Source organism: Maniola hyperantus, chromosome 28 (genome assembly GCF_902806685.2).
Source record: "Maniola hyperantus chromosome 28, iAphHyp1.2, whole genome shotgun sequence".
In the NCBI taxonomy this organism is placed as follows: Eukaryota; Metazoa; Arthropoda; class Insecta; order Lepidoptera; family Nymphalidae; genus Maniola; species Maniola hyperantus.
In genome coordinates, this window is record NC_048563.1 from 3,659,852 (window position 1) to 3,684,712 (window position 24,861).

At 38.5% G+C, this 24,861-nt stretch overlaps 1 protein-coding gene across 4 annotated transcripts; it reads right to left on the reverse strand.

Annotated features, from left to right (window-relative positions):
• Nucleotides 1–1,890: 1,890 nt before the first annotated feature.
• LOC117995179 (gelsolin-like) lies at nt 1,891–23,944 on the reverse strand. Of its 4 annotated transcripts, none has more exons than XM_069508513.1 (11): nt 23,926–23,944; nt 14,038–14,109; nt 10,265–10,339; nt 8,268–8,457; nt 7,378–7,493; nt 6,610–6,787; nt 5,853–5,953; nt 5,368–5,484; nt 4,333–4,398; nt 3,425–3,487; nt 1,891–2,329 (listed from the first exon to the last, which is right to left on the reverse strand). In XM_069508513.1, exons 2-11 carry the CDS (start codon nt 14,101–14,103, stop codon nt 2,258–2,260), a joined length of 1,044 nt encoding a protein of 347 aa, XP_069364614.1. In that variant the 5' UTR covers nt 14,104–14,109; nt 23,926–23,944; the 3' UTR covers nt 1,891–2,257. The 4 variants fall into 4 exon arrangements, with proteins under 4 accessions (XP_069364614.1, XP_069364613.1, XP_069364612.1 ...); XM_069508512.1 differs by lacking the exon at nt 23,926–23,944 and adding an exon at nt 23,403–23,446; XM_069508511.1 differs by lacking the exon at nt 23,926–23,944 and adding an exon at nt 20,244–20,294.
• Between the last annotated feature and the right edge of the window lie 917 nt (nt 23,945–24,861).

Consider the following 24,861-nt stretch of genomic DNA (forward strand, 5'->3'; position numbering starts at 1 on the left):
AACATCGATATATTGATGTCACTACATAGTTCAGCTATCTCACACTAGATGTCAATAAGTGTAGAAACAATTTAATAATTACGTATAATATTACTTACAAATGAAATGTGATACCATTCATAGCATCAGAACGTCTGTCTGAATAACTTTGACACGATAAAACACAACACTTCATCCTTTTGTTCTTAAAAACGCGAAAACACACCGATAATACGAGTCTCAATATATGTGAACCTGACGAACGCAGACAGCATACTAACTAAGGCCCCGCCCACAGTGATGACGTCAGGACCTAGTTGAAAATCACAGTGCACAGTTGCTTAGGCCAACTCCTCTTTGTTTCTGCTCTATGGGGTGCGCGCACGATCGACGCTAGCCGTCTCGCTCGCTCACAGCCGCTCGCTTGGGGTGACCATGTTTTTGCGATCACAACGACTCAACACAACAGGCTTATAACTTCGTAAATTTTTATTAAATACTAGCTTATGCTCAAGACTTCGTCCGCGTGGACTACACAAAGTTCAAACCCCTATTTCACTTCCTTAGGGGTTGAATTTGCAAAAATCCTTTCTTAGCGGATGCCTACGTCATAACAGCTATCTACATACCAAATTTCAGCCCGATCCGTCCAGTAGTTTGAGCTGTGCGTTGATAGATCAGTCAGTCAGTCAGTCAGTCAGTCAGTCAGTCACCCTTTCCTTTTATATATTTAGATTTTTGAAATTTTGTATACATTCTTTATGTGAAAATATTCGACACGTGTAAAACTAACATTGCATAATAAGGAAAAGCAATAAATACGTAAGCACAGAATATATAATGACGTAAATAGAGATAATATAGTACATGAATATATTCTTTTAAAATAAGTACAGTCTTTTATTACTCCTTTTAATTAGGTATTCTCGACTTTTTGTTAAAACAATCCTGGTAACGGGCCGCCATTTTTAGAAGCACGCTCGTAGGTGTCAAAAGGTGCGTAAACGTCACGCCATCTATCTATGTACTTAGTAGGTCACTTGGAGTCAATGCCGCGTCGTAAGCGGGGGTATTGACCCGAGTTTTGCACGCTATACATTGCGGGTTTGAAAAATACTAAATCACTAAAACTACATAATGAGGCAAATGGTTATTGGTATTGGATTGTGTTTAGGTAGTATAACAATAGCGCTAAGTGTTTGCTAGCGTTTTCTGGTTACTTATGTTGTGTCACGCACTCAAGCGTACGAATTTGTTTTCGAAAAAAATGGTATCATAATAAAAAGTTTATTAGGCACCTACGGAGAAATAAAACAAAATAAAGATTAATTATAATATAACAATTTATTTTGTGCCTCACGGTTGTGTTATGTTATGTTCCATAATAATAAAATATAACAATTACTTAATTCTAACTTATATTAGGTACTTAGTAAGATACAGATGTAAAAATTAATGTGATATATTTGTAATATTATAGTAAAAGAAAAATAAGCGCGAAGACAAAGCTTTTTGTGATTTTTTAGATTTGGTGCACGGCAGTTTTTAGGGTTCCGTACCAACCGGACCGTATTACTAAGCCTCCGTTGTCAGTCCGTCCGTCTGTCTGTCAGCGGGCTTTATCTCGTGAACCATAATAGGCAGAGAGTTGAAATTTTCACGGTATCTGTATTATTTCCATTATTATAAAAATATCAAAATGTCATGCAAATTAAAAAGTAAATTGAAAAGTGTTTCTTGTCCAATGGTACGGAACCCTTCGTGTGCGAGTCCGACTCGCACTTGACCAATTTTTTAAACAAACAGCCATTTTTAGGGTTCCGTACCTCAAAAGGAAAAAAGAATTCTTATAGAATCACTGTGTGGTCTGTCTGCCTGTCCGTCTCTCCATCGTGTCTGTCAAGAAAACCTATAACATTTGGTAGGTAGGCAGGTCTTATAGCACAAGTGAAGGAATAAATCTGAAAACCGTGAATTTGTAGTTACATTAAAAAAAAAATTAGGTAAAATGTGTTCCTGAAAAGATAAAAATTAGTATTTTCAAATTTCAAAGTAAGGTAATTACTATACCAAGTGTACATTCTAAATCAGATTTTTATTTATTTTTGTGCATTATAGTTTTTGATTTATCGTGCAAAATTTCGAAAAATGTACTACGGACATCGAACATACATCGAACTGTATTACGGAACTCTCGGTGCGCGAGTCTGTCTCTTAGCTGGGTTTTTTTTTTCATTTGTCCGTGTGTTTGTTAGTAATACTGTATAATATATCTAGATTAGTTCCAGTCTTGGAAATGTTGCTTAAATGCCGCGGGTTCCGCTTCCTCGACCACTTTTGATATGTGTACCTGAAAAAAAAAAATATATTATAGAACGCTTTAATTTCCCGGGATAAAAAGGTAGACGTTAATATTTAAAAAATGGAAGAAAAATGACTACTTAATTATTTTTTTTTAATTTTTCACGCCACGGTCTTGCACCACCTGAATCCAGCGGCTCCCTGCGACTCGTCTGATGTTGTCGGTCCACCTAGTGAGGGGTCTTCCAACGCTGCATCTTCCGGTGCGAGGTCGCCATTCCAGCACCTTGGGACCGGGACCCCAACGTCTATCGGTTGTACGAACTATGTGTCCTGCCCATTGCCACTTCAGCTTCGCAACCCGTTGAGCTATGTCGGTTACTCTAGTTCTCCTACGGATCTCCTCATTTTTGATTTGATCACGTAGAGAAACTCCAAGCACAGTTATCTCCATCGCCCGTTGAGTGATTTAATTGCTTAAAATGCACATATCCTAAAAAGTTAGAGGTCCGTTATCGAACCCCCAAACTCCCGAATAGCAGACGGACGTCGTTACCATTAGGCTATCACAACTTTACAGTACGTGGCAGAAAATAATGTACATCGGCCTTTAGAATGACATTTCGGCTTTGTTGAGCGTTGTCTCTGCCACTCATACCTATGTGATGTTTTGTCGGTCTCAACGACCTCTTTCTAAAGGTCAGGGACATGATTATTTTCTGCCAAATTTAAATTGGTGTTATACCATCATGATCATTCAACGATAAATGATAACCACCGAGCTCATATTATTTTGATATTTATTTTTAATCCATTGAAGGTTTTCAAGGAAACATCATTTTAATATCACTCAGTGAAGCAGCAATGTAGAATGTACCATTTACTTTAATAACCTTTACTAGCAGTTTACCTTGCTGGTAAATTTAAAGAATATTAGCCATGTAAATGACTAATATTCCCCTTTCCTCTCCAACTAAGCGTGAAGCTTGTACTAGGAGTAGGTACGACAATAGTGCAACGGGCGGGGTTTGAACCGTTCGGTTTCAGTCCACTCTTTTACCAGTTGAGCTATTGAGGCTATTAAAGTAGACACGACCCGTAGCAAATGACGCAGAGATCTTTTTTGTGATGATTTTTTACTTACCCATGATGGATAGTTGTTTACTTCAAGGTAGTGTTGCGCTTTCTTCATAGCCTCTGCCTTTTCCTGTAATGAACAAAAAAGTAAAAAGTAATAAAGTACCCAGTATTTAAAGTAGAGGGGAAAACTGATGTCGTAAGGGCGTTCCATGTCCTCAAAGTCAAATGATTTATTCAAAATAGGTAATTAATAACTCTTTTTGATGGTCAGGTGTTGGATTTGTAAGATATAGTGGTGATAATTATTACGCAAACTTAAAACTAAAGCTACGAGGGTTCCAATTCCTAGTAACGGTAATAAATATAGATAACATTACCGTGGTTACTAGTGGTTCAAAAACATGAGTAGATATCTATACAGGGTGTAACCAGAACGCTAGCAAAAATGACTACAGGTGATGTACTGACGATTACTGATATGAGATACCACAAAAAAACGCGAAAAAAAAGTATAAAAATTCCTATAATTTTGTAAAAGTTTACGATATATTGCAAATGAAATATCTGACTGACGCTAGAGGACAATGAACGTTGTGAAAGTAGGCCATTCGGAGCCAATACCGCGTCGTGGACGGGACACTGGCCCGAGTTTTGCATTGCGGGAAAATTCTTAATAACTAAGAGTACAAAACGAGGCAAATGGTTATTGGTATTGGATTGTATTTAGGTAGTATAAGTGATATAACAATAATGCGAAGTTTTTGCTTACGTTTTGGTTACACCCAGTATATCTACCGCGTGGTTTAGATATATACTGCACCACCACCGTAATAGACCACCATTAGAGACGAGGAGGGAATTCGCTTCGTACCTATCCCTGGAATTTCGACTATGTACGGTTTTCATTGACTTTTTTTATCAGAATTTCGTAATATCTCTAAGCTAACTAAAGTATGTAGGTACCAAAATTACCTTTTTAGTAGATTCCTTTCCAATCCACACGTAAATGCTGCTGCCAGTGTCCAGAATGTAACATTCCTGAAAATATGAAAAATACAATTGATGAATTCCTTAGGGACAAAGTTAAAGTCAAGTCAAGTCAAGTCAAAGACAAGTCGTCTGCGTAAAGTACAGAAACACTTTGTGGGGCTAAGGATTTTAAAATTAAGAGTTGCTTTTTAAATGGTTAGAGCCTCAATAGCTCAACGGGTAAAGGAGTGGACTGAAAACCTAAAGGTCGACGGTTCAAACCCCGCCCGTTGCACTATTGTCGTACCTACTCTTAGCACAAGCCTGACGCTAAGTTGGAGAGGAAAGGGGAATAGTCATTTATGACTAATATTCCCCTTTCCTCTCCAACTCCATGTTAAAACATGGTTAATATTCTTTTAAAAGAAAAAAAGTACAGAAATTCTTTGTGGGGCTGAGAATTTTAAAATTTAGAGTTGCTTTTTAAAATGGTTCCAAAATAATTTTTACATTTGCCATTACACTGTAAACATTTTGTAAAACACACTTAATGAAGTCGAGGCTAATAGATAATCGGACGGCCTGACGGACGGACGGACACGAAAATAATCCATACTAATTTTATAAATGCGAAAGTGTGTCTGTCTGTCTGTCTGCTATCTTTTCACGGCCCAACAGTTTAATCGATTTTGATGAAATTTGGTACAGAGTTAGCTTACGTACCGGGGAAGGACATATTTATTAATAACTAGATGATGACCGCGACTTCGTCCGCGTGGATTTATGTTTTTGAAAATCCCGTGGGAACTCTTTAATTTTCCGGGATAAAAAGTAGCCTCTGTCCTTCCCCGGGATGCAAGCTATCTCTGTACCAAATTTCGTCAAAATCGGTTGAGCCGTGAAAAGCTAGCAGACAGACAGACAGACACACTTTCGCATCTATAATATTAGCATGAAGTATGGATATGGACTAGATATTCCTTGTTTACTACGGAATCCGTAATGTTACCTACCTGTTACGTCCTGTGGGCACATTACCTTGGTATCCAGTAAATCTTGCGTCAAAGGTGCCGGCAACTTCTTTATCTGAATGGATCCAGTTTTATCCGAGATTTCGCTCAAAGTCACTTCTTTGGACGCACCACGCTCGAAATCCTGTAAATAAATTCAAATAACTAATAGTAACTTGTTATGCAAGGCTGCGAGTTGTTATCTAGATAGCGAAGGATTCTAAGGTTGGTTCCCGAAGCGTTTTCGAGTGGTTCAAAAACATAATCCTGAGCATAATGCGATGGCCGTTGGAGCCGGAAAGTCCTTGAGTGAAGACCGCGTTTAAGCAAGCGTAGTGTGGGACGCCCTCCAGCACGATGGACCGACGATATAAAGAGGCTGGCGGGAAATGGCTGGATGAGGAAGGCTGAGGACCGGGTGTGGTGGTGCTCTTTAGGGAAGGCCTATGTCCAACAGTGGACGTCCACAGGCTGCAAAAAACTGCAGCCACGGAGGTCAATATGACATCATACCTCATCATCGCCACCTTCTTCAGCATCCGGCACTGAATCCTGGTCTCCAGATCCTAGAGCCTCGAAGAATTTGCTCACGTCACCTTCGTTGGAATATGGGTCTGAAAACAAAAAAAATATGATAAAAAAATATACGAGTCAATACTTATTCATCTGTCAAGATTTGGTGGAAGCGACATAGCTCAAGTTGCAAAGCTGAAGTTGCAATGGGCAAGGCTACCTAGTTCGAAAAATCGATAGATGTTGACGTCTCAAGGTGCTAGAATGATAACCTGGCAACGCAAAGCGCAACGTTGGACAGGCTTTATTAAACGAGTCGCAGGGTACCGCTGGATGGCGGCGGTGCAAAACCGTGGCGTGTGAGATTCCCTCCAAGAGACCTATGTCCAGACGGTCTATCGGTTGACAATGATGATGATGATCTACGAATATGCCCGTCAGTCATTACTCCTATTTATGAAGACATCCTCAATCTGTCAACCTCATCTGTTAATTATCAGCTGTCTCTGTCTAACTCAATAAATTTATTGGGTTAGACAAAAGACAAGACGTGGTACCTTCTTGATTTTCTCGTTCTATTGAACGGGAAGAAGAAGTTACCACGTACTAATGATCTCAATATTGTCTCTGCCGCTATGGTCCTGGTTTCTGATCTGATTGGCCACAGATATCGCCTTCAGCCACTCAACAATATTTGTCGAAGCTAGAGACCTTCAAAGATGTCCAACTTCCATCAAAGAAGAAGGTCACAACCTACCAATAATCTCAATTTCCCCTCTGCCGCTATGGTCCTGGTCTCTGATCTGGTTGGCGACGGTTATCGCCTTCAGCCGCTCCACACTCTTGGCCTGCTCTCCCACATACAGCATGATGTCATGGTCTACGTCCAGGATGAAGCAATCACCCTTGTTCATTGACTTTACTGACACCTCCACCTGGAGAAGATAACCAAGTTTAATGCTGCTCCTACTTTGCCATGGGTATAGGTTTCCTACTGAGCCTTCTGCAAAGATTTACGTTTTCAGGGGTCCGTACCTCCAAAAGAAAGGAACTCTTATAGGATCACTTCGTTGTCTGTCTGTCTGTATATCAAGACCCGTCAAGGTAATCAAAATCTATAGGGGACTTCACGTTGACCTAGAATCATGTTTGACATCTGTCAAATATTAGACTAGGGGTTACGTGAAATCCAAAAACCTTTTAATAGACCAAGAGTTATTTTTTCGTAGATCCATGGTAAAACCAAAGAAATCTAGTCGTTTCATAGCCTACCTAGGTCAGATACAACTGCAGCTGTGCGATTGCGGTAGAATGACAGCTACAATGCCGCGATCGCAATCACCTCTGATTGTTGCAACAAGAATACCATAGGAATTCAGCCAATCACAACAATTGCGATTGTAATAAAGATTGATGCAGGAATTCGAACAGCTGGTGTAGGTGAAGCCTCGACGTTTTGTCACAAGTTTCCTAACTGTCATGAACTGTCATGGTGTCATAGGTTGTATTCTAGGTCCATGCTTACCTGTCTCACTCTGACGTTGCGTTTGCCCTTGATCTGGAAGAGGCGCTTCTCAGCGCCCGCGTTGACCAACACGTGGTTGAAGCCGGAAGCGTGGCCGCCCTCCAGGTAGCGGATGGCTGGAAATAATATAAGAATCCCTTCAACCTACACCTCGGATTTTTATTATTATACTTACTCCAAAATCACGCCCAAAACATTCAAGAAGCTTTTTTAAACTCCATTACAATCTAGCCCTTGACTGCGATCTCACCTGGTAAGTGATGTTGCAGTCTAAGATGGAAGCGGGCTATCTTGGAAGAGGTATGGCAGATTTATTAAACCCATAACTCTGCACTATATCGTACTGGAATCTCTTGGCGGCATGCCTTTTCCCGTTTACGTCTGGTAAAACGTTGGTTTTTACCAGACCGGACCAAAAAAAAAACAAATTTGAATAAATTCCCAAATTGCCCCTGCAGGGAATGAAACCCAAGACCTCCCGCTTGTAAGACCACAGCGCTCACCACTGCACCAGGGAGGTCGTAGAAGCTCATTTCTTGGTGGCCAGGAGTTGCGGTGTGAATGGTAGATACCTAGTTCAAAATAGCTTGTACAGCGGCGAATTCTCAAATTCTTTGGGCACATTACGAGAAAGATTGGTACCATCGAAAATCTCGTGGGGCAAGGTCAAGTGGAGGGCACACGTCCACGTGGTCGTTCCCCACTAGGTGGGCGGACTTAATCCGTTCCGCTACGAACGCGCCTGTCTCCGTGTGTGTACGTACTTAATACGTACAACAGAAGTCGCTGGAGGAACCAGCAGTGAAGGAGAAAAGTTCATGGCCACGATCACTCTGCCAAGAGTGAACGATTGAGAAGAAGATCAGAATAAGTCAGGAACTGATTGTTACCTGGTTCAAAATAGCTCAGGAACTGCCTGGACTCGTAGCCCAGCGTCTCCCGGTGCTGCACCGCGTTGCCATGGAACTGCTCATCGTCCAGGTTCACGGACAAGATAGCCGCCGCCCCGGCCTCATCCTGACTCGTCTTCGAGCCCAGCCAGAAGTGGATGTCCCATGATAGGTTGGAGGTTCCAGATGTCTGGAAAAAACTTCGGTTTTAGGGTTCCGTACCTCAATAGGAAAAATTGAACCCTTATAGGATCACTTTGTTGTCTGTCTGTCTGTCTGTCTGTCCGTCTGTCTGTCAAGAAACCTACAGGGTACTTCCCGTTGACCTAGAATCATGAAATTTGGCAGGTAGGTAGATCTTATAGCTGACATTTGGAGAAAAATCTGAAAACCGTGAATTTAGGGTTAGATCACACAAAAAAAATTAAGTTGTGGTCATGAACTAATAATTAGTATTCTCAATTTTCAAATTAAGATAACTACATATATCAAGTGGGCAAGCTGAAATTTGGAATGAAGATAGATTACAGCCTGGATCACATAGATCATGGACATAGGCTACTTTTTACCCCGGAAAATCAAAGAGTTCCCGCGGGATTTTGAAAAACGTAAATCCATGAGTGACATGGGTTACTTTTTATCCCGGAAAATCAATGAGTTCTCACGCGATTTTTTAAAACCTAATCCACGCTTACGAAGTCCCATCGCATCAGCTACTTAGTTTTTATAAATATCAGATTTATTTAGAAGTGCTATAAATATTATTTCAACTTTATCGTGTTTACTAATAAAATCTGAAGTCTGTGATGTTAGCAATCAATCAAAGCAGATGTTTCATGGCGAGTGTAATAGACTAGATAAAATCTTAAATACAACATCTGTATGTGCTCAAACTCAAAGTGTTATTATTGGCTAGTTTTAATAAACTAATGGATAACCGCGCCGTTAATAAATTTTTTGCATCTTTGATGAGCTCAAATAAACCGTTAGACATTTAACAGATGTTCAAATATTATTATTATTACATTCTACATTTCTGCTACACTGAGTGATATTAAAATGATCTTTCGTTGAAAACCTTCAATGGATTAAAAATAAATATCAAAATAATATGAGCTCGGTGGTTATTTTTATCTTTGAATGATCATGATGGTATAAAGCCTATTTAAATTTGGCAGAAAATAATGTACATCGACCTTTAGAAAGAGGTCGTTGAGACCGACAAAACATCACATAGGTATGACTGACAGAGACAACGCTCTACAAAGATGTCAATCTAAAGGACGATGTACATTATTTTCTGCGGCGTAGTGCAAATAGTTGTGATAGCCTAGTGGTTAAGACGTCCGTCTGCTATTCGGGAGTTTGGGGGTTCGATAACGGACCTCTAACTTTTTAGGTTATGTGCATTTTAAGCAATTAAATCACTCAACGGGCGATGGAGATAATTACTATGCTTGGAGTTTCTCTACGTGATCAAATCAAAAATGAGGAGATCCGTAGGAGAACTAGAGTAACCGACATAGCTCAACGGGTTGCGAAGCTGAAGTGGCAATGGGCAGGACACATAGTTCGTACAACCGATAGACGTTGGGGTCCCGGTCCCAAGGTGCTGGAATGGCGACCTCGCACCGGAAGATGCAGCGTTGGAAGACCCCTCACTAGGTGGACGGTCAACATCAGACGAGTTACAGGGAGCCGCTGGATTCAGGTGGTGCAAGACCGTGGCGTGTGGAAGTCCCTACAAGAGGCCTTTGTCCAGCAGTGGACGTCTATCGATTGATGATGATGATGAAGCAATTAAATATCACGATGTTTTCCTTCACCGTTAAGGTGAAGGAAACCTGAATGCCTGAGAGTTCTCCATAATGTTCTCAAAGGTGTGTGAAGTCTACCAATCTGCACTTGGCCAGCCATCAAACCCCTTCTCATACTGAGAGGAGACCCGTGCTCTGTAGTGGGCCACCGATGGGTTGATGATGATGATGATTACTCACCTTTAAGACAATATAGGAGTCTCCAATGTAGAAGTTGCCGTATTGATTAGGAGGAACTGGAACTGGTTCAAAATCCTGAAACAAACAAACAGACAGAGAAACATCAGAACCTTCCTTTTTGTAGCCGTAGTAGGATAAAAACAATGATCGGAAAATAACTTTAAAAAAAAAAAAAAAAAAAAAAGAACATTAGCCATGTTAAATGACTAATATTCCCCTTTTTCCTCTCCAACTAAGCGTGAAGCTCGTGCTAGAAGTAGGTACGACAATAGTGCAACGGGCGGGGTTTGAACCGTCGACCTTTCGGTTTTCAGTCCACTCCTTTACCAGTTGAGCTATTGAGGCTCTAAATACTTGACAATAAGTATAGTACGCGACAGGTCGAAATGGCGATCGGGGAGGGAATGCACGCACACCCGCACAGCCCCCTCGGTAACCCAGTGCGGGCGAGCGCGGGTGACGTGCGGGGCGTCCCTCTGCCTCACACCCCGACTGCCATCTCGACCTGTCGTGGACTGTAGGTAGTCCAATCTGAACATGAGACGTGCTGAAAGACCTACTTACTGCCCCAGGTCTACGGGAAGTACCTCATACCATAGGTTTCTTGACAGACAGACAGAGAACGAAGTCATCCTATAAGGGTTCCTTTTTAGGGTTCCGTACCTCAAAAGGAAAAACGGAACCCTTATAGGATCACTTTGTTGTCTGTCTGTCTGTCTGTCTGTCTGTCAAGAAACCTACGGGTACTTCCCGTTGACCTAGAATCATGAAATTTGGCAGGTAGGTAGATCTTATAGCTGATATTTGGGGAAAAATCTGAAAACCGTGAATTTAGGGTAAGATCATACAAAAAAAATTAAATTGTGGTCATGAACTAATAATTAGTATTTCCAACTTTCGAAGTGAGTAACTATATCAAGTGGGGTATCATATGAAAGGTCTTCACCTGTACATTCTAAAACAGATTTTTATTTATTTTTATGCATCATAGTTTTTGAATTATCGTGCAAAATGTCGAAAAAATACGACTGTGGTACGGAACCCTCATTGCGCGAGCCTGACTCGCACTTGGCCGGTTTTTTTCCTTTTGAGGTACGGAACCCTAAAAATATTTTAAAAAGTTTATAGCGTCAACTCTAACATAGGAATCCAGATATCATTGTGGGTGTAGGATGGAGATACCAACTTTGATCTCCAAAAACATAAATTTCAACTGGTAGACGGTTTATCTAGCCCGGATGACGAAACGGTGGTATCCAGAAATAGATTTACTCACTGTTTTATGTTACTAGCTGATGTCCGCGACTGCGTTCGACTATAATAACGGACACTCAACGGAGACCACTGCCCAAAAAATACTCGCTAACTTTCTTTAGTCCACAGTCCACACCTCTGGGTTTCCAATTTATTTTTGTTGCGTGTATTAATATTATGTCGTTCATAATTAGTTTTAATCACTACCTAATACCCATAATATAAATGCGAAAGTATGTTTGTTTGTTGGTTTATTGGTTTGTTGGTTTGTCCTTCAATCACGTCGCAACGGAGCAACGGAACAACGTGATTTTTTGCATGGGTAGAGTGACATAGGCTACTTTTATCCCGGAAAATACCCATATTATAAATGCGAAAGTGTGTTTGTTTGTTTGGTTTATTGGTTTGTCCTTCAATCACGTCGCAACGGATCAACGGATCGACGTGATTTTTTGCATGGGTATAGTTTAAGACCTGTAGAGTGACATTTTATCCCGGAAAATCAAAGAGTTCCCACAGAATTTTTAAAAACTTGAATCCACGCGTTAGTACGAAGTCGCGGGCTTCAGCTAGTATTTTCTATATTTTTGCGAACATAATATATTATATTTTCATAATATATATATTAACTCGCTACTGACATTATATTACTTTCGGATACAGATACAAGTTAGCCCTTGACTGCAATCTCACCTGATGGTAAGTGATGATGCAGTCTAAGATGATAGCGGGCTAACCTGGAAGGGGTATGGCAGTTTTTATTAAACCCATACCCCTTTGGTTTCTACACGGCATCGTACCGGAACGCTAAATCGCTTGGCGGCACGGCTTTGCCGGTACTTTCTTTAAATACTTCTCTTAGCGATTCACGAATCTAGAAAATAAATATTTTAAACTAGCTTATGCTCGCGACTTCGTCCGCGTGGACTACACAATTTTCAAACCCCCCTTAGCGGTTGAATTTTCAAAAATCTGCATGCTAAATTTCAGCCTGATCCGTCCAGTAATTTGAGCTGTGCGTTGATAGATCAGTCAGTCAGTCAGTCAGTCACCTTTTCCTTATAATATATGTATATTTAAACTCCAGCTGACAGCCCTAACCCGCTAAATAAACTTCAGTCCCGCGTTCTATAAACATTTCGTCTCGTAAACCAAACAAAAATACACTATAGTGAATCAATCAGTATGAAAACATATTATGAAAAGTAAATTGTTTGACTTTTTTATTAGCTACTAGCGAGCTTCGCACGGGTAGTTTATTACAAAAATTGTAATAAAGAGTAGATCTCTAATTTCTCATGAAATTTGGCAGGTAGGTAGATCTTATAGCTGACATTTGGGGAAAAATCTGAAAACCGTGAATTTAGGGTTCGATCACACAAAAAAAATTAAATTGTGGTCATGAACTAATAATTAGTATTTTCAATTTTCTAAGTAAGATAACTATATCAAGTGGGGTATCATATGAAAGGTCTTCACCTGTGCATTCTAAAACAGATTTTTATTGATTTCTATGTATGATAGTTTTTTAATTATCCTGCAAAATGTCGAAAAAATACGACTGTAGTACGGAACCCTCATTGCGCGAGCCTGACTCGCACTTGGCCGGTTTTCTTTTTAACTGAAATATAGCCAGATGATGCCCGCAACTTCGTCCGCGTGGGTTTAAGTTTTTAAAGTCCCGTGGGAACTCTTTGATTTTCCGGGATATGTGTGTTTAATATTATGTTTTATTGTAATATTATTTTATAAACAAAAAAAACATTATGATGTAGGCTTTATTTATTTATTTTATTGTAATCAAAAATCAATACTTACTATTGGTTGAATTAGTTCAGTATGTACCAGGTACCTAATTGGTAAGTTTTTACTGATAAGAGCTTATTATTTTAGTTCATGATAAACTTATCACCAATAGAAAAGTACCTACTTATGTTGGTTAAATAGGCATATGAAATTAAACTTTTGTTAATAGGTAGTATAATAAAAATTGTTAAAACCATTGACTTATAATATATTACTTCGTAAGGACAGGGCCATTGAACAAGCCATTGTGTCTGCCTGTCTGTCTGTCTGCTAGTCTTTCAAAATAAAAATTTCAAATTGAATTTTAATAAAAATTGAGGTAGTATCTATTTAGTGCCATATATTTTACTAGCTTATGCTCGCGACTTCGTCCGCGTGGACTACAAAATTTCAAAACCCTATTTCACCCCCTTAGGAGTTGAATTTTCAAAAATCCTTTCTTAGCGGATGCCTACGTCATAATAGCTATCTGCATGCCAAATTTCAGCCCGATCCGTCCAGTAGTTTGAGCTGTGGGTTGATAGATCAGTCAGTCAGTCAGTCAGTCACCTTTTCCTTTTATATATATAGATGATTGGTCGGTGCGTCAAAATGGTTACCACCCACTGAGATTTTTGTCTCTATCATTTGTATGGGATTACGTAACAGAGAGAGCGCTATACTTTAACTTCTTTCCGCAGAAAGTGTATACTATGTAGTTGTCTTATTCTTACCTCGACTCTCCATATTTCGAGGCCGGCCTTCTTGCCCGAGTTTGCAAAAACAGGATGTACAGGCATTTCTTCCTGAGAACAAAATATAAACATGAAACTTATAGCGATAGACAGACGAACTGAAAACGGCGGCTTAGTGATATGGCATCTTTAGGGTACGGAACCCTTAAAACTACAGAGATACAGAAAATGTTAGAATTGCTTAATAGGATGGAGGACAGTAATAATAAAATAACGTGATTTTTGTAAAGCGGTAGTTTATGGATCTTGAATTCATTATTAAAGAGAGTAATCTTAAAAAATCATGATTCTTATTTATTTTTAAAATAATTAATATTATTAACGCTTACCAAAAGTGAATAATAATGTCACAGGCGTAAACGACAAATATTTTTCAATTTTTTAACATAAAAAATATTTTCCCGCAGAAATTACTCTATTTTTTTTGTTTAAATATTATAAAGCCGTTTACGGGTTGTGACGTCATTATTCACTTTCCGTTCAGCGTGACGTTCATGTTGAAAATAAATATAAATAATATTTTTTTTCAATTAAGTATTCTCTATTAGTTCATGACCACAATTTAATTTTTTTGTGTGATGTAACCACAAATTCACGGTTTTCAGATTTTTCCCCGAATGTCTGCTATAAGACCTACCTACCTGCCAAATTTCATGATTCTAGGTCAACGGGAAGTGCTCTGTAGTTTTCTTGACAGACCGACAGACAGACAGACAACAAAGTGATCCTATAAGGGTCCCGTTTTTCCTCTTGAGGTACGGAACCCTAAAAATCACATCATTTTATTACTACAGTCCAAGACTACTTACATTGTCATTCATTTTAGCCAGCTCAATGGAAACACAATGAAATAATAAACTCTAAAGTATTATAAACACTTCCAATTACTATCAAAGTTTTAAGCCTTGTAGTTTTAGACGGTAGGTAGTTACGTCCGCTTATTGTGAAGAAACATGAGGGTATTATGTGAAAACTCGAAAGATAACAATTGTGCAAACAGATAAAACCACTCAATGCCAATGTAGCGTAATAGGTAGGTATAAAGGAGCATACAGATTACAGAAGCACAAATCTGCCAAACTTGTGCCAAACTGCCAAATGCCAATTAGAAAAATGTGAATAAAAACCGGCCAAGTTCGAGTCAGACTCACGCACCGAGGCGAGGGTTCCGTATTACAGTCGTATTTTTTCAACATTTTGCTCAATAAATCGAAAACTATTTGGCATAACAATAAATAAAAATCAGTTTTAAAATGTTCAGGCCCTTTCATATGATATATTTATCTGTATTTTTTTTAAATCGATAGACAAACTTTGCGACACTGTCCCATAAAAATTTGATTCCAATTTGGATTCCAACTCCTCAATCCTGATGCTGTACGGCACCGGACCACCAAAACTGATAAGATTTAGAAACTGTCGGTCATAAATTATATTAAAGTACTACCACGTAAAGACTATCTGAACTCGAGGACCCAACTCTTCAGCTCTGATGCTGTAAGGAATTGCATTCCTAAATTGTGGTGATCCCACGGGATTTTTAAAGAATCATGCGTTTAAATTATTTTACGAAATTTGCTACTGAGATATCTTGCATCCCGGGGACGGGCTACTACGGATAGCCTACTTTTTGTCCTGGAACGTCAAAAGTTCCCACGGTATTTTTAAAAACCCAAATCCACGCGGGCGAAGCCGCGAGCATCAGCTAGTATTTAAATAATTACTATTGCAGGCACATGTGCGCGTGTGTTTATGTTTATTTACTTACTATCACATCGTCAAGTTTAGATACAAATGTCGTCGCTTAGCGTGACTAACGGACAGGCTAGAAAATTGGCTGCCGTCTTAATTAACTGACTGACTGACTGACTGAATGACTGACTGACTGACTGCTTGATCCACCAACGCACAGCTCAAACCACTGGACGGATGGGTCTGAAATTTGGCATGCAGATAGCTATTATGACGTATGCATCCGCTAAGAAAGGATTCTTAAAAATTCAACCTGAGGGGGTAAAATAGGGGTACGAAAAAAAAATAAAAAAAAATACGTGGCAGTAAAAATTGTAAACAAACTACCTTTGGAAATAAGAGAACTTGTAAATATAAATAAAAATAGAAAGCCTTAAAAAGAAGTTATTCGAATATTTAATTAAAATCATTTTTTATAGTGTTGACGAATATCTAAGATGACATTTTTTCCTTTAGTGTGTATTTGGTTACCTTTTGACATATTTTGTATTAAGTATACTATCTTGTTTTTTTATTCTTTTGTGACTAAGTATTAAATTTGGCAAATTTTATCAAAACTATGTACACGTTTGTTAGGAATATCATATTGCATGCTAATAGGCAGAATTTGGCTGTACCTTTTTGTTTTGTAACATCTCCACTGTTTACCCAGATTCGCAATAAAGAAATTTGTATTTGTATTTGTATTTGTAAAAAATTTATATAGTCCACGGGGACGAAGCCTAGTTGCGGGAATAAGCTAGTTTAAATAATTACTATTGCAGGCACATGTGCGCGTGTCTTTATGTTTATTTGCTTATTATTAGTCACAAGTTTAGATACGTCACTTAGCGTGACTAACGGACAGGCTAGAAAATTGGCTGCCGTCTTAATTATTAACTCATTATTTTCTATTATTAGGAAAATAAGGTGTTGGCAACCTATTTTATTTAATCACTAGCTTATGCTCGCAATTTCGTCCGCGTAGAATACACAAATTTCGAACCCCCATTTCGCCCCGTTAGGGGTTGAATATTCAATCATCCTTTCTTAGCGGATATCTACGTCATAATAGCTATCTGCATGCCAAATTTCAGCCCGATCCGTCCTGTAGTTTATGCTGTGCGTTGATAGATCAGTCAGTCAGACAGACAGTCAGTCACCTTTTCGTTTTATATATTTACTTAGATTAGCTTATGCTCGCGACTTCGTCCGCGTGGACTACTCAAATTTCGAACCACTATTTTACCCAACCCCGGTTGAATTTTCAAAAATCCTTTCTTAGCGGATGCCTACGTCATAATAGCTATCTGCATGCCTTTCAGCCCGATCCGTCCAGTGGTTTGAGCTGTGCTTTAATAGATCAGTCAGTCAGTCAGTCACCTTTTCGTTTTATATATTAAGATAACTACACTCTACCTATGAGTATAAACTTGAAGTCAAGTTTTTTATTATCTGCCTAGTGCCTACGTACTGTATTTTTTAGTCATAAATAAAGAATCCATATTATTTGAGGATTTTTGGAAATTCTACCCCCACGCCGATTTTATAAATTTCCCTCGAACAAAGCCGGGGCGGGTCAGCTAGTCCTAATCCTAATCCTAATTCCTAATCCTAATAATATTATAAATGTGAAAGTGTGGATGTTTGGATGTTTGGGTGTTTGGATGTTTGGATGTTTGTTACTCAATCACGCAAAAACGGCTGAACGGATTGGATAAAATTTGAAATGGAGATAGATTATACCCTGGATTAACACATAGGCTACTTTTTATCCCGGAACATCGAACCTTTTTCACCTTCCAATAAAAAAAATAGATTTATTGTAGCAAAAACATCTCGAACCAGAACTGCTTTTGCTCGGAATCAATATTCCATACAATCAAGTTATTTAAATAACTGAGTTCAAGCGGGATTTTGAAAAATGCAAACCGCGCGGACGAAGTCGGGGGCATCAGCTAGTGGTAAATAAGTAAATGATGGTGTTTTGATAGCTAGTAGGTACAGTCAAAGAGACGCCGCCGCTCCCCAATTGGCAAAGCAATACCATTAGGGACGATCAATACCAGCCCTAGGGGTTAGGAACCTTTGAATTTCATATATTAATCCCCTCTAATATTATAATTAAGTGATTTAGATTGTTGTAGAACTTTTATTTTTGTTTCTAATTTAATTTACTGTATCTGCTACACATTGTGTTATTTTTAGGGTTCCGTACCTCAAAAGGAAAAAGGAACTCTTATAGGATCACTTTGTTGTCTGTCTGTCTGACTGTGTCTGCCTGTCTCTCTGTCTGTCTGCCTGTCTGTCTGTCTGTCTGTCGGTCTGTCAAGAAACCAACAGGGTACTTCCCGTTGACCTAGAATCATGAAATTTGGCAGGTAGGTAGATCTTATAGCTGACATTTGGGGAAAATCTGAAAACCGTAAAGTAAGATAACAATATCAAGTGGGGGTATCATATGAAAGGTCTTCACCTGTGCATTCTAAAACAGATTTTTATTTATTTTTATGTATCATAGTTTTTGAATTATCCTGCAAAATGTCGAAAAAATACGACTGTAGTACGGAACCCTCATTGCGTGAGCCTGACTCGCACTTGGCCGGGTTTTTTTTGTTATAATAGTTTGTTATAGTTTATTCTATTGTCTGAAATTGCCATTTATTGATATTTTATTATTGTTTAACTGATTTCTTTCAATAATGGTTCGTTATAGTGCATAACGAACACGTTAAAATTTTAACGTGCGAAAGATACGATAGTTTGAACAAATCAACTGGCCCTTGGGATAACGCTAAGTCGAAAAAGTAAAAGGTTGACCATCCCTTTCCCATAGCATAGTACACCACATACCTAATCATATTATTATATAGGTCCCGGGGGGACTGTGTAGCTTTTTAGGCGCATCGGTCCGTCCGTCCGTCTATATGTCAGCGAGCTGTATCTCATGAACCTTAATTAATAGCTTTGGTAATAGGTAGATAATGAAATTTTCACATGTATTTCTATTACTTTTTTTTAATGAAAATATTACGATAAAACTTTAAGCTAGCCTTATCTGATTAATAAACAAGTCATGCCCGCGTGGAATGGTGCCAAGAATACTGGCTGCATTTCCGCGCTGGACAGCCAGGCTGATCCGTTGCGCAAAAAATGAGCCAGCCCTTCTGTCACCAGATGAGGCTATTAATCGCGGTGAAATGTCTCGAAATTTTTTTTTAGCACTAAGACTCCATGGCCCCAGGGTCTCTACGGCAAACGGAACAAAAATGTAACTCTCGATAAGAGAGGTGCATTTACGCCGCTTGCCGTTTTCAGCTGTTTCTGACTGACTAAGATTTATAGACAGCGCTTTGACTTTGCTCAGACTTAAGATTGAGTTAAAACTGGACTGGAGAGATATACATCTGTCTCGTTTTAACTCTGTCAAAAGTCTAAGCTAAGTCAGAGTGCGCTAATAGATCTCACCATTAGACTGATAATAATAGAAACTAGAAATTTTCACAAACAATTACAAAAAAACTTAGATAGCAAAAAAATTTAAAGGTCACTTGGGCAAAACCAATTTTCCTGTAGGTACCTTTGTTAGTTTCGAACTTCCTTATTATAGTATCCTAAGTATAAACAATTAGATGATGCCCGCGACTTCGTTAGCGTGGATTTAGGTTTTTAAAAAACCTGTGGGAACTCTTTGATTTTCCGGGATTAAAAGTACCCTATGGACGCATGTTTGTACCAAATTTCATCGAAATCGGTTAAACGGATGAGCCGTGAAAAGCTAGCAGACAGACAGACAGACACACTTTCCCATTTATAATATTAGTATGGATAAAACTCTTCTTGTATTGCTGTAGCTATATCTAGATCTCTTTTCTATAACACATAAACAATTTTATTTTGCTACTTTGACTAGCGACCCGCCCTGCCTTCGCACGGGTAGCTTATTGCAATTTTCACAGGGATATCTAATTTGTTTGAAAATAAAATAATGCCTATATCACACAGCAAAAATGTAGCTTTCTACTGGTGAATGAATTTTCAAAATCGGTTCAGTAGTTCCAGAGATTACCCCTATAAACAAACTTACAAAATTTACCAGTTTACAAAATTAGCGATCCGCCCCGGCTTCGCACGGGTAGCTTATTACAATTTTTGTAGGGATCTCTTATTTGTTTGAAAATAAAATATCGCCTATAATTACTCAGGAATAATGTAGCTTTCTACTGGTGAATGAATTTTCAAAATCGGTTCAGTAGTTCCAGAGATTACCTCCTACAAATTTTACCTCTTTATAATATTTGTATAGAATAGTATAGAACTAGAAGTAAGTAAAGATTTTATTGTCAACAGAAAATTACAATACAAAACCCTTTTGCGTTCAACGCTTGTATGTAAACAAAACAGTAAACAATAAACAAACTAATATGTAAACATAAACATATAATAACACTCACTGTATGTCTGTACGTCTATCCCCTCCCACAGAACACAACTGACTATTGAGTAGAACTAGAACCAGTGTTTCCATATGTAAATCGAGAATTACCGTGTTGAAGGGTTAAAATTACGGTGTTTCTAGATTAAATTACTGTGGATTAGCTAAAAGAATACCGTGTAAATTACCGTGTCATTTTTAAAAGAAAAAAGTCACGAATTTGCTTTTTAATCAATTATTAATATTATTCTGAATCTGACTCTCCTAGAATAGCAATATCTTTTTCATATACGGGTTTATTCATATTAATATTTTGGTAAATATCATTAATTTTACATTTCACTCCTTCCTAATTGCTTGAATAAGGACGAAAATAGATTTCTGAGATTTGATGCTTAAACCCAGAGCAAGAGAAATGCTGCCATTACGAAATATGCTAACGTGACTGAGATTCGTACTCGTATTACGCAGTATATTATGAATTTTTTACGTGATTTTTGTATTACGATGACACGGTCAAGGTAATGGCATGTTTACCTTGACGGTAGATTAGGACTGAATTACGGTGCATCTACGGTAATTACCGTGTACATGGAAACACTGACTAGAACAGTGAATAACGCCGCTTGTCTTCGGTTTAATGAATTAGTCATGAGTTTGTTTACGTTGCAGCTAAAACGGGATTCCGGACAGTTTTATTGATGCTCATTTTGTTATTTTTTCAACAACATGAATTTATCTGTTGAGTATTTCAGTGAGATTTATTTTTTATTTTTATTCAGATACAAGTAAGCCCTTGACTGCAATATCACCTGGTGGTAAGTGATGTAGCAATCTTAAGCAGAGCCTCGATAGCTCAACGGTTTAAAGGAGCGGATTGAAAACCGAAAGGTCGCCAGTTCAAACGCCCACCCGTTGCACTATTGTCGTACCTACTCCTAGCACAAGCTTTATGCTTGATTGGAGGGGAAAGGGGAATATTAGTCAGCATGATAAACTTGGCTAATATTCTTTAAAAAAAAGCGGGCTAACCTAGAAGGGGTACTGTGACTAATTCTGTTAATCTATATATATATATATATATATAACTAGCTTACGCTCGCGACTTCGTCCGCGTGAACTACACAAATTTGAAACCCCTATTTCACCCCCTTAGGGGTTGAATTTTCAAAAATCCTTTCTTAGCGGATGCCTACGTCATAATAGCTATCTGCATGCCAAATTTCAGCCCGATCCGTGCAGTAGTTTGAGCTGTGCGTTGATAGATCAGTCAGTCAGTCAGTCAGTCAGTAATTCAGTCAGTCAGTCAGTCAGTCACCTTTTCCTTTTATATATATAGATTCAAAGTCCTGACTGACTGACTGACATAGATATCAACGCACAGCCTAAACCGCTGGTCCTAAAGACATGAAATTTGGAGGGTCTATTTTTGGCAAAGAGTAGGTATCCACTAAGAAAGGATTTTTCGAAATTCCACCCCTAAGTGGGTTAAATGGGGGATGGAAGTTTGTATGAAAGTCGGTAATTTTTCAAGATATTTGCATGAAAATTGGTATTTGGGTTTTCGGTCACAAATGAAGAAATACGTGTCTCAGGATTTTCGGAAAATTTGTCCATAAGGGTGGTAAATTAGGGGATGAAAGTTTGTATGTGAAATCAACGCACAGCCTAAACCGCTGGTCCTAAATACATGAAATTTGGAGGGTCTATTCCTTGTAATTGACTAATTCTGTTGTTTGTGACTAATAATGTACACAATTTCTGGAATAAACTAAAATGACAGAACCTAAGTATTTTTATTCCAGTGAATATAATATAGTTATCGTCGTCAGTCATGTACAGTACATTATTATTATATGTATTTACAGTACGCGGACGAAAGTAATGTACATCGGCCTTTAGAATGACAATTCGGCTTTGTAGAGCGTTGTCTCTGTCACTCACACCTATTAAATTTTTTAAGTATTCTATTCTATTGAACATTGTATCCAACCGAGAAATAAAATTGAAGCACGCGAATGACGGCACTAAACGCCTCGTCGTGAAATCGTTAAAATAATAATCATCATCATGATCAACCCATCGCCGGCTCGCTACAGAGCACGGGTCTCCTCTCAGAGAGAAGGTTTTCGCCATAGTCTATCACGCTGGCCAATATGCGGATTGGTAGACTTCACACACCTTTGAGAACATTATGGAGAACTCTCAGGCATGCAGGTTTCCTCACGATATTTTCCTTCACCGTTGAAGCAAGTGAAATTTAATTACTTAAAACGCACATAACTCCGAAAAGTTAGAGATGCGTGCCCGGGATCGAACCCCCGACCTCCGATTAGAAGGCGGACGTCTTAATCACTAGGCTCTCACAGCTTACAAAAATTAAAATAACACTAAAAATAACCTAGTAAACAGATAAATCTCGTCCAAAATCCAGGTTGTAAAAAGCTATTTTGGTCCTTTCAGAATTTATATGCTGTCACATTTAAGTCCATGGCTGTCACATATTTTATATCTACGTAAGCTTTTTGGTGAAATGTTTAGAGTTTAGGTATACTATAAATCTAATCACGAAGATTGGCGCCGATTCTGTTTTCTTTCTCTAAACTATATTTAGAGTAATCTGCATCTTTTTCTTTTTAATATTGCTAAAAAAGGACAGAACATGAATATTACATTTAAAGATCCAAAATTTAGTGCACGCTATAAATTTAAATAATAGGCTCGCGACTGGCAGTCACAACGCTTGACAGCTCTAGCTTAAATTTAAAACTGTCAAACTGTGTCTGTCCTTTTCATATTGCATTAGTAAGAAGGGGATGCGAATACTCTAAGATGTGATCAGAATCAGTGGTACTGATTCTGAGCACATCTTAGAGAATTCTGAGCACAACCTAATTTTAGAGTATTCGCATCCTCTTCTTACTAATGTAATCTGAAAAGGACAGACGCAGTTTGACAGTTTAAAATTTAATTTTTAGATGGTAAAACCCGTGATTTTAGCGCACAGTCGCGAGCCTACTGTTTAAATTTGTAGCGTGCACTAAAATTTAGAGTCTTTAAATGTTCTGTCCCTTTTTAGTATTGTTAATAAGAAAAGGATGCAGATACTCTAAATTTAGTTTAGAGAAAGACAACGGAATCGGTGCCAGTACCAATATAATTTTAAATAGTTACTCACAAGTCTCACGGTCTCTAAACACGTTTATTTCAGTGGGACCACTGTCAAGGACTGCCGGCGCCGGCTGAGAGTGAGACTGAGACCGGCCATGCAATTCAGTTTTTTTTGTGTTACAGCTCAAGTACAAAAACATGACAATCATTACAATGTCCGGGAGAAAATTCAATATTCATTCATCCAAGTTTTTGTGTTACAGCTCAACTATTAAAACCTGACAATCTTTAAAACGCCTTGTATAAAATTCATGTTCTAGCACACTCCTTCATTTTACAGGTTTTTGTACTATAGCTCAAGCACTAAAGATAAGTACGATAAGACATCCCCACCGTCAGTCGTCTTCGTACTACAAAATAGATCGATAAATCACCTACTGCGCAGGTATAACGTTAGCGGTCTTTTTACGTAAAACGGTAGCAGGCTGACAGCTCTAAGTTATTTTGGGTTTTTTTTTAATTTTTAACCAACTTCAAATAGGAGGAGTTTCTTAATTCGAAGAGTTTAATATTTTTAAATAGTTACTCACAAGTCTCACGGCTTCTAAACACGTTAATTTTAGTGGGATCACTGTCAAGGACTGCCGACTGAGACTGGCCATGGCCATTTTATTTTGTTACAGCTCAAGTACAAAAACCTGGCAATCGTTATAATGCCTGGTAGAAAATTCACATTCTTCCTAGTTTACTATTCCCTCATTGTTTCTGGCACACAAAAATGTGTGAAGACAGACAGAGAGACAAACTTACACGTGTATAATATTAGTATGGACTATGGAAGTATAGATTAGTACCTATGGATTATTAGCAACAAATAATACAGGCTTATAAAAAATACGTCTGTTATCCTAATCCTAATTCCTAATCCTAATATCCTAATTATATTATAATATAAATAATATTATAAATGTGAAAGTGTGGATGTTTGGATGTTTGTTACTCAATCACGCAAAAACGTCTGAACAGATTAACACATAGGCTACTTTTTGTCCCGGAAAACAAAGAGCTCCCGCGGAATTTTGAAAAATGTAAATCCACGCGGCCGAAGTCGCGGGCATCAGCTAGTAAAATAATAATAATACCCTTCCGACCGAATCTTGGCCACGGCTAATATTATAGTGCACAAGTGTGTGCGCAAACACACTATTCCCTCACTCTCGTAGCCCGATGGGACGGAAATCTGACACGACCGGAAAGAGATCAGAGGTGACATACCGCCAACTTCCTAACTCCGGGCTAGTACTAAGAATTTCTTAACAGAAAAACCCAAATAGGTACCTATTTTTGGCTCGACTCGGGAATCGAATCCAGAGCCTCATCATCTGTAGTTGACCATGCTTACCAACCACTAGACCAACGAGGCAAATGAAAATAGAAAACTTACATCACTCTTTTATGTTCTGAATGAGACGATGCAAAACATTTTTATTATCTAACACCAGCGGGCCGGGTGGCCAGCGGACGTT

What these genes read in the sequence shown, in the direction of transcription:
- LOC117995179 (XM_034983182.2), bottom strand. An exon ending in ACTCCTATATTGTCTTAAAG is followed by an intron (nt 8,458 to 10,264) that starts GTGAGTAATCAT and finishes AGTTTTTTCCAG; the next exon opens with ACATCTGGAACCTCCAACCT. An exon ending in AGGGGAAATTGAGATTATTG is followed by an intron (nt 5,954 to 6,609) that starts GTAGGTTGTGAC and finishes TTTTGTTTTCAG; the next exon opens with ACCCATATTCCAACGAAGGT.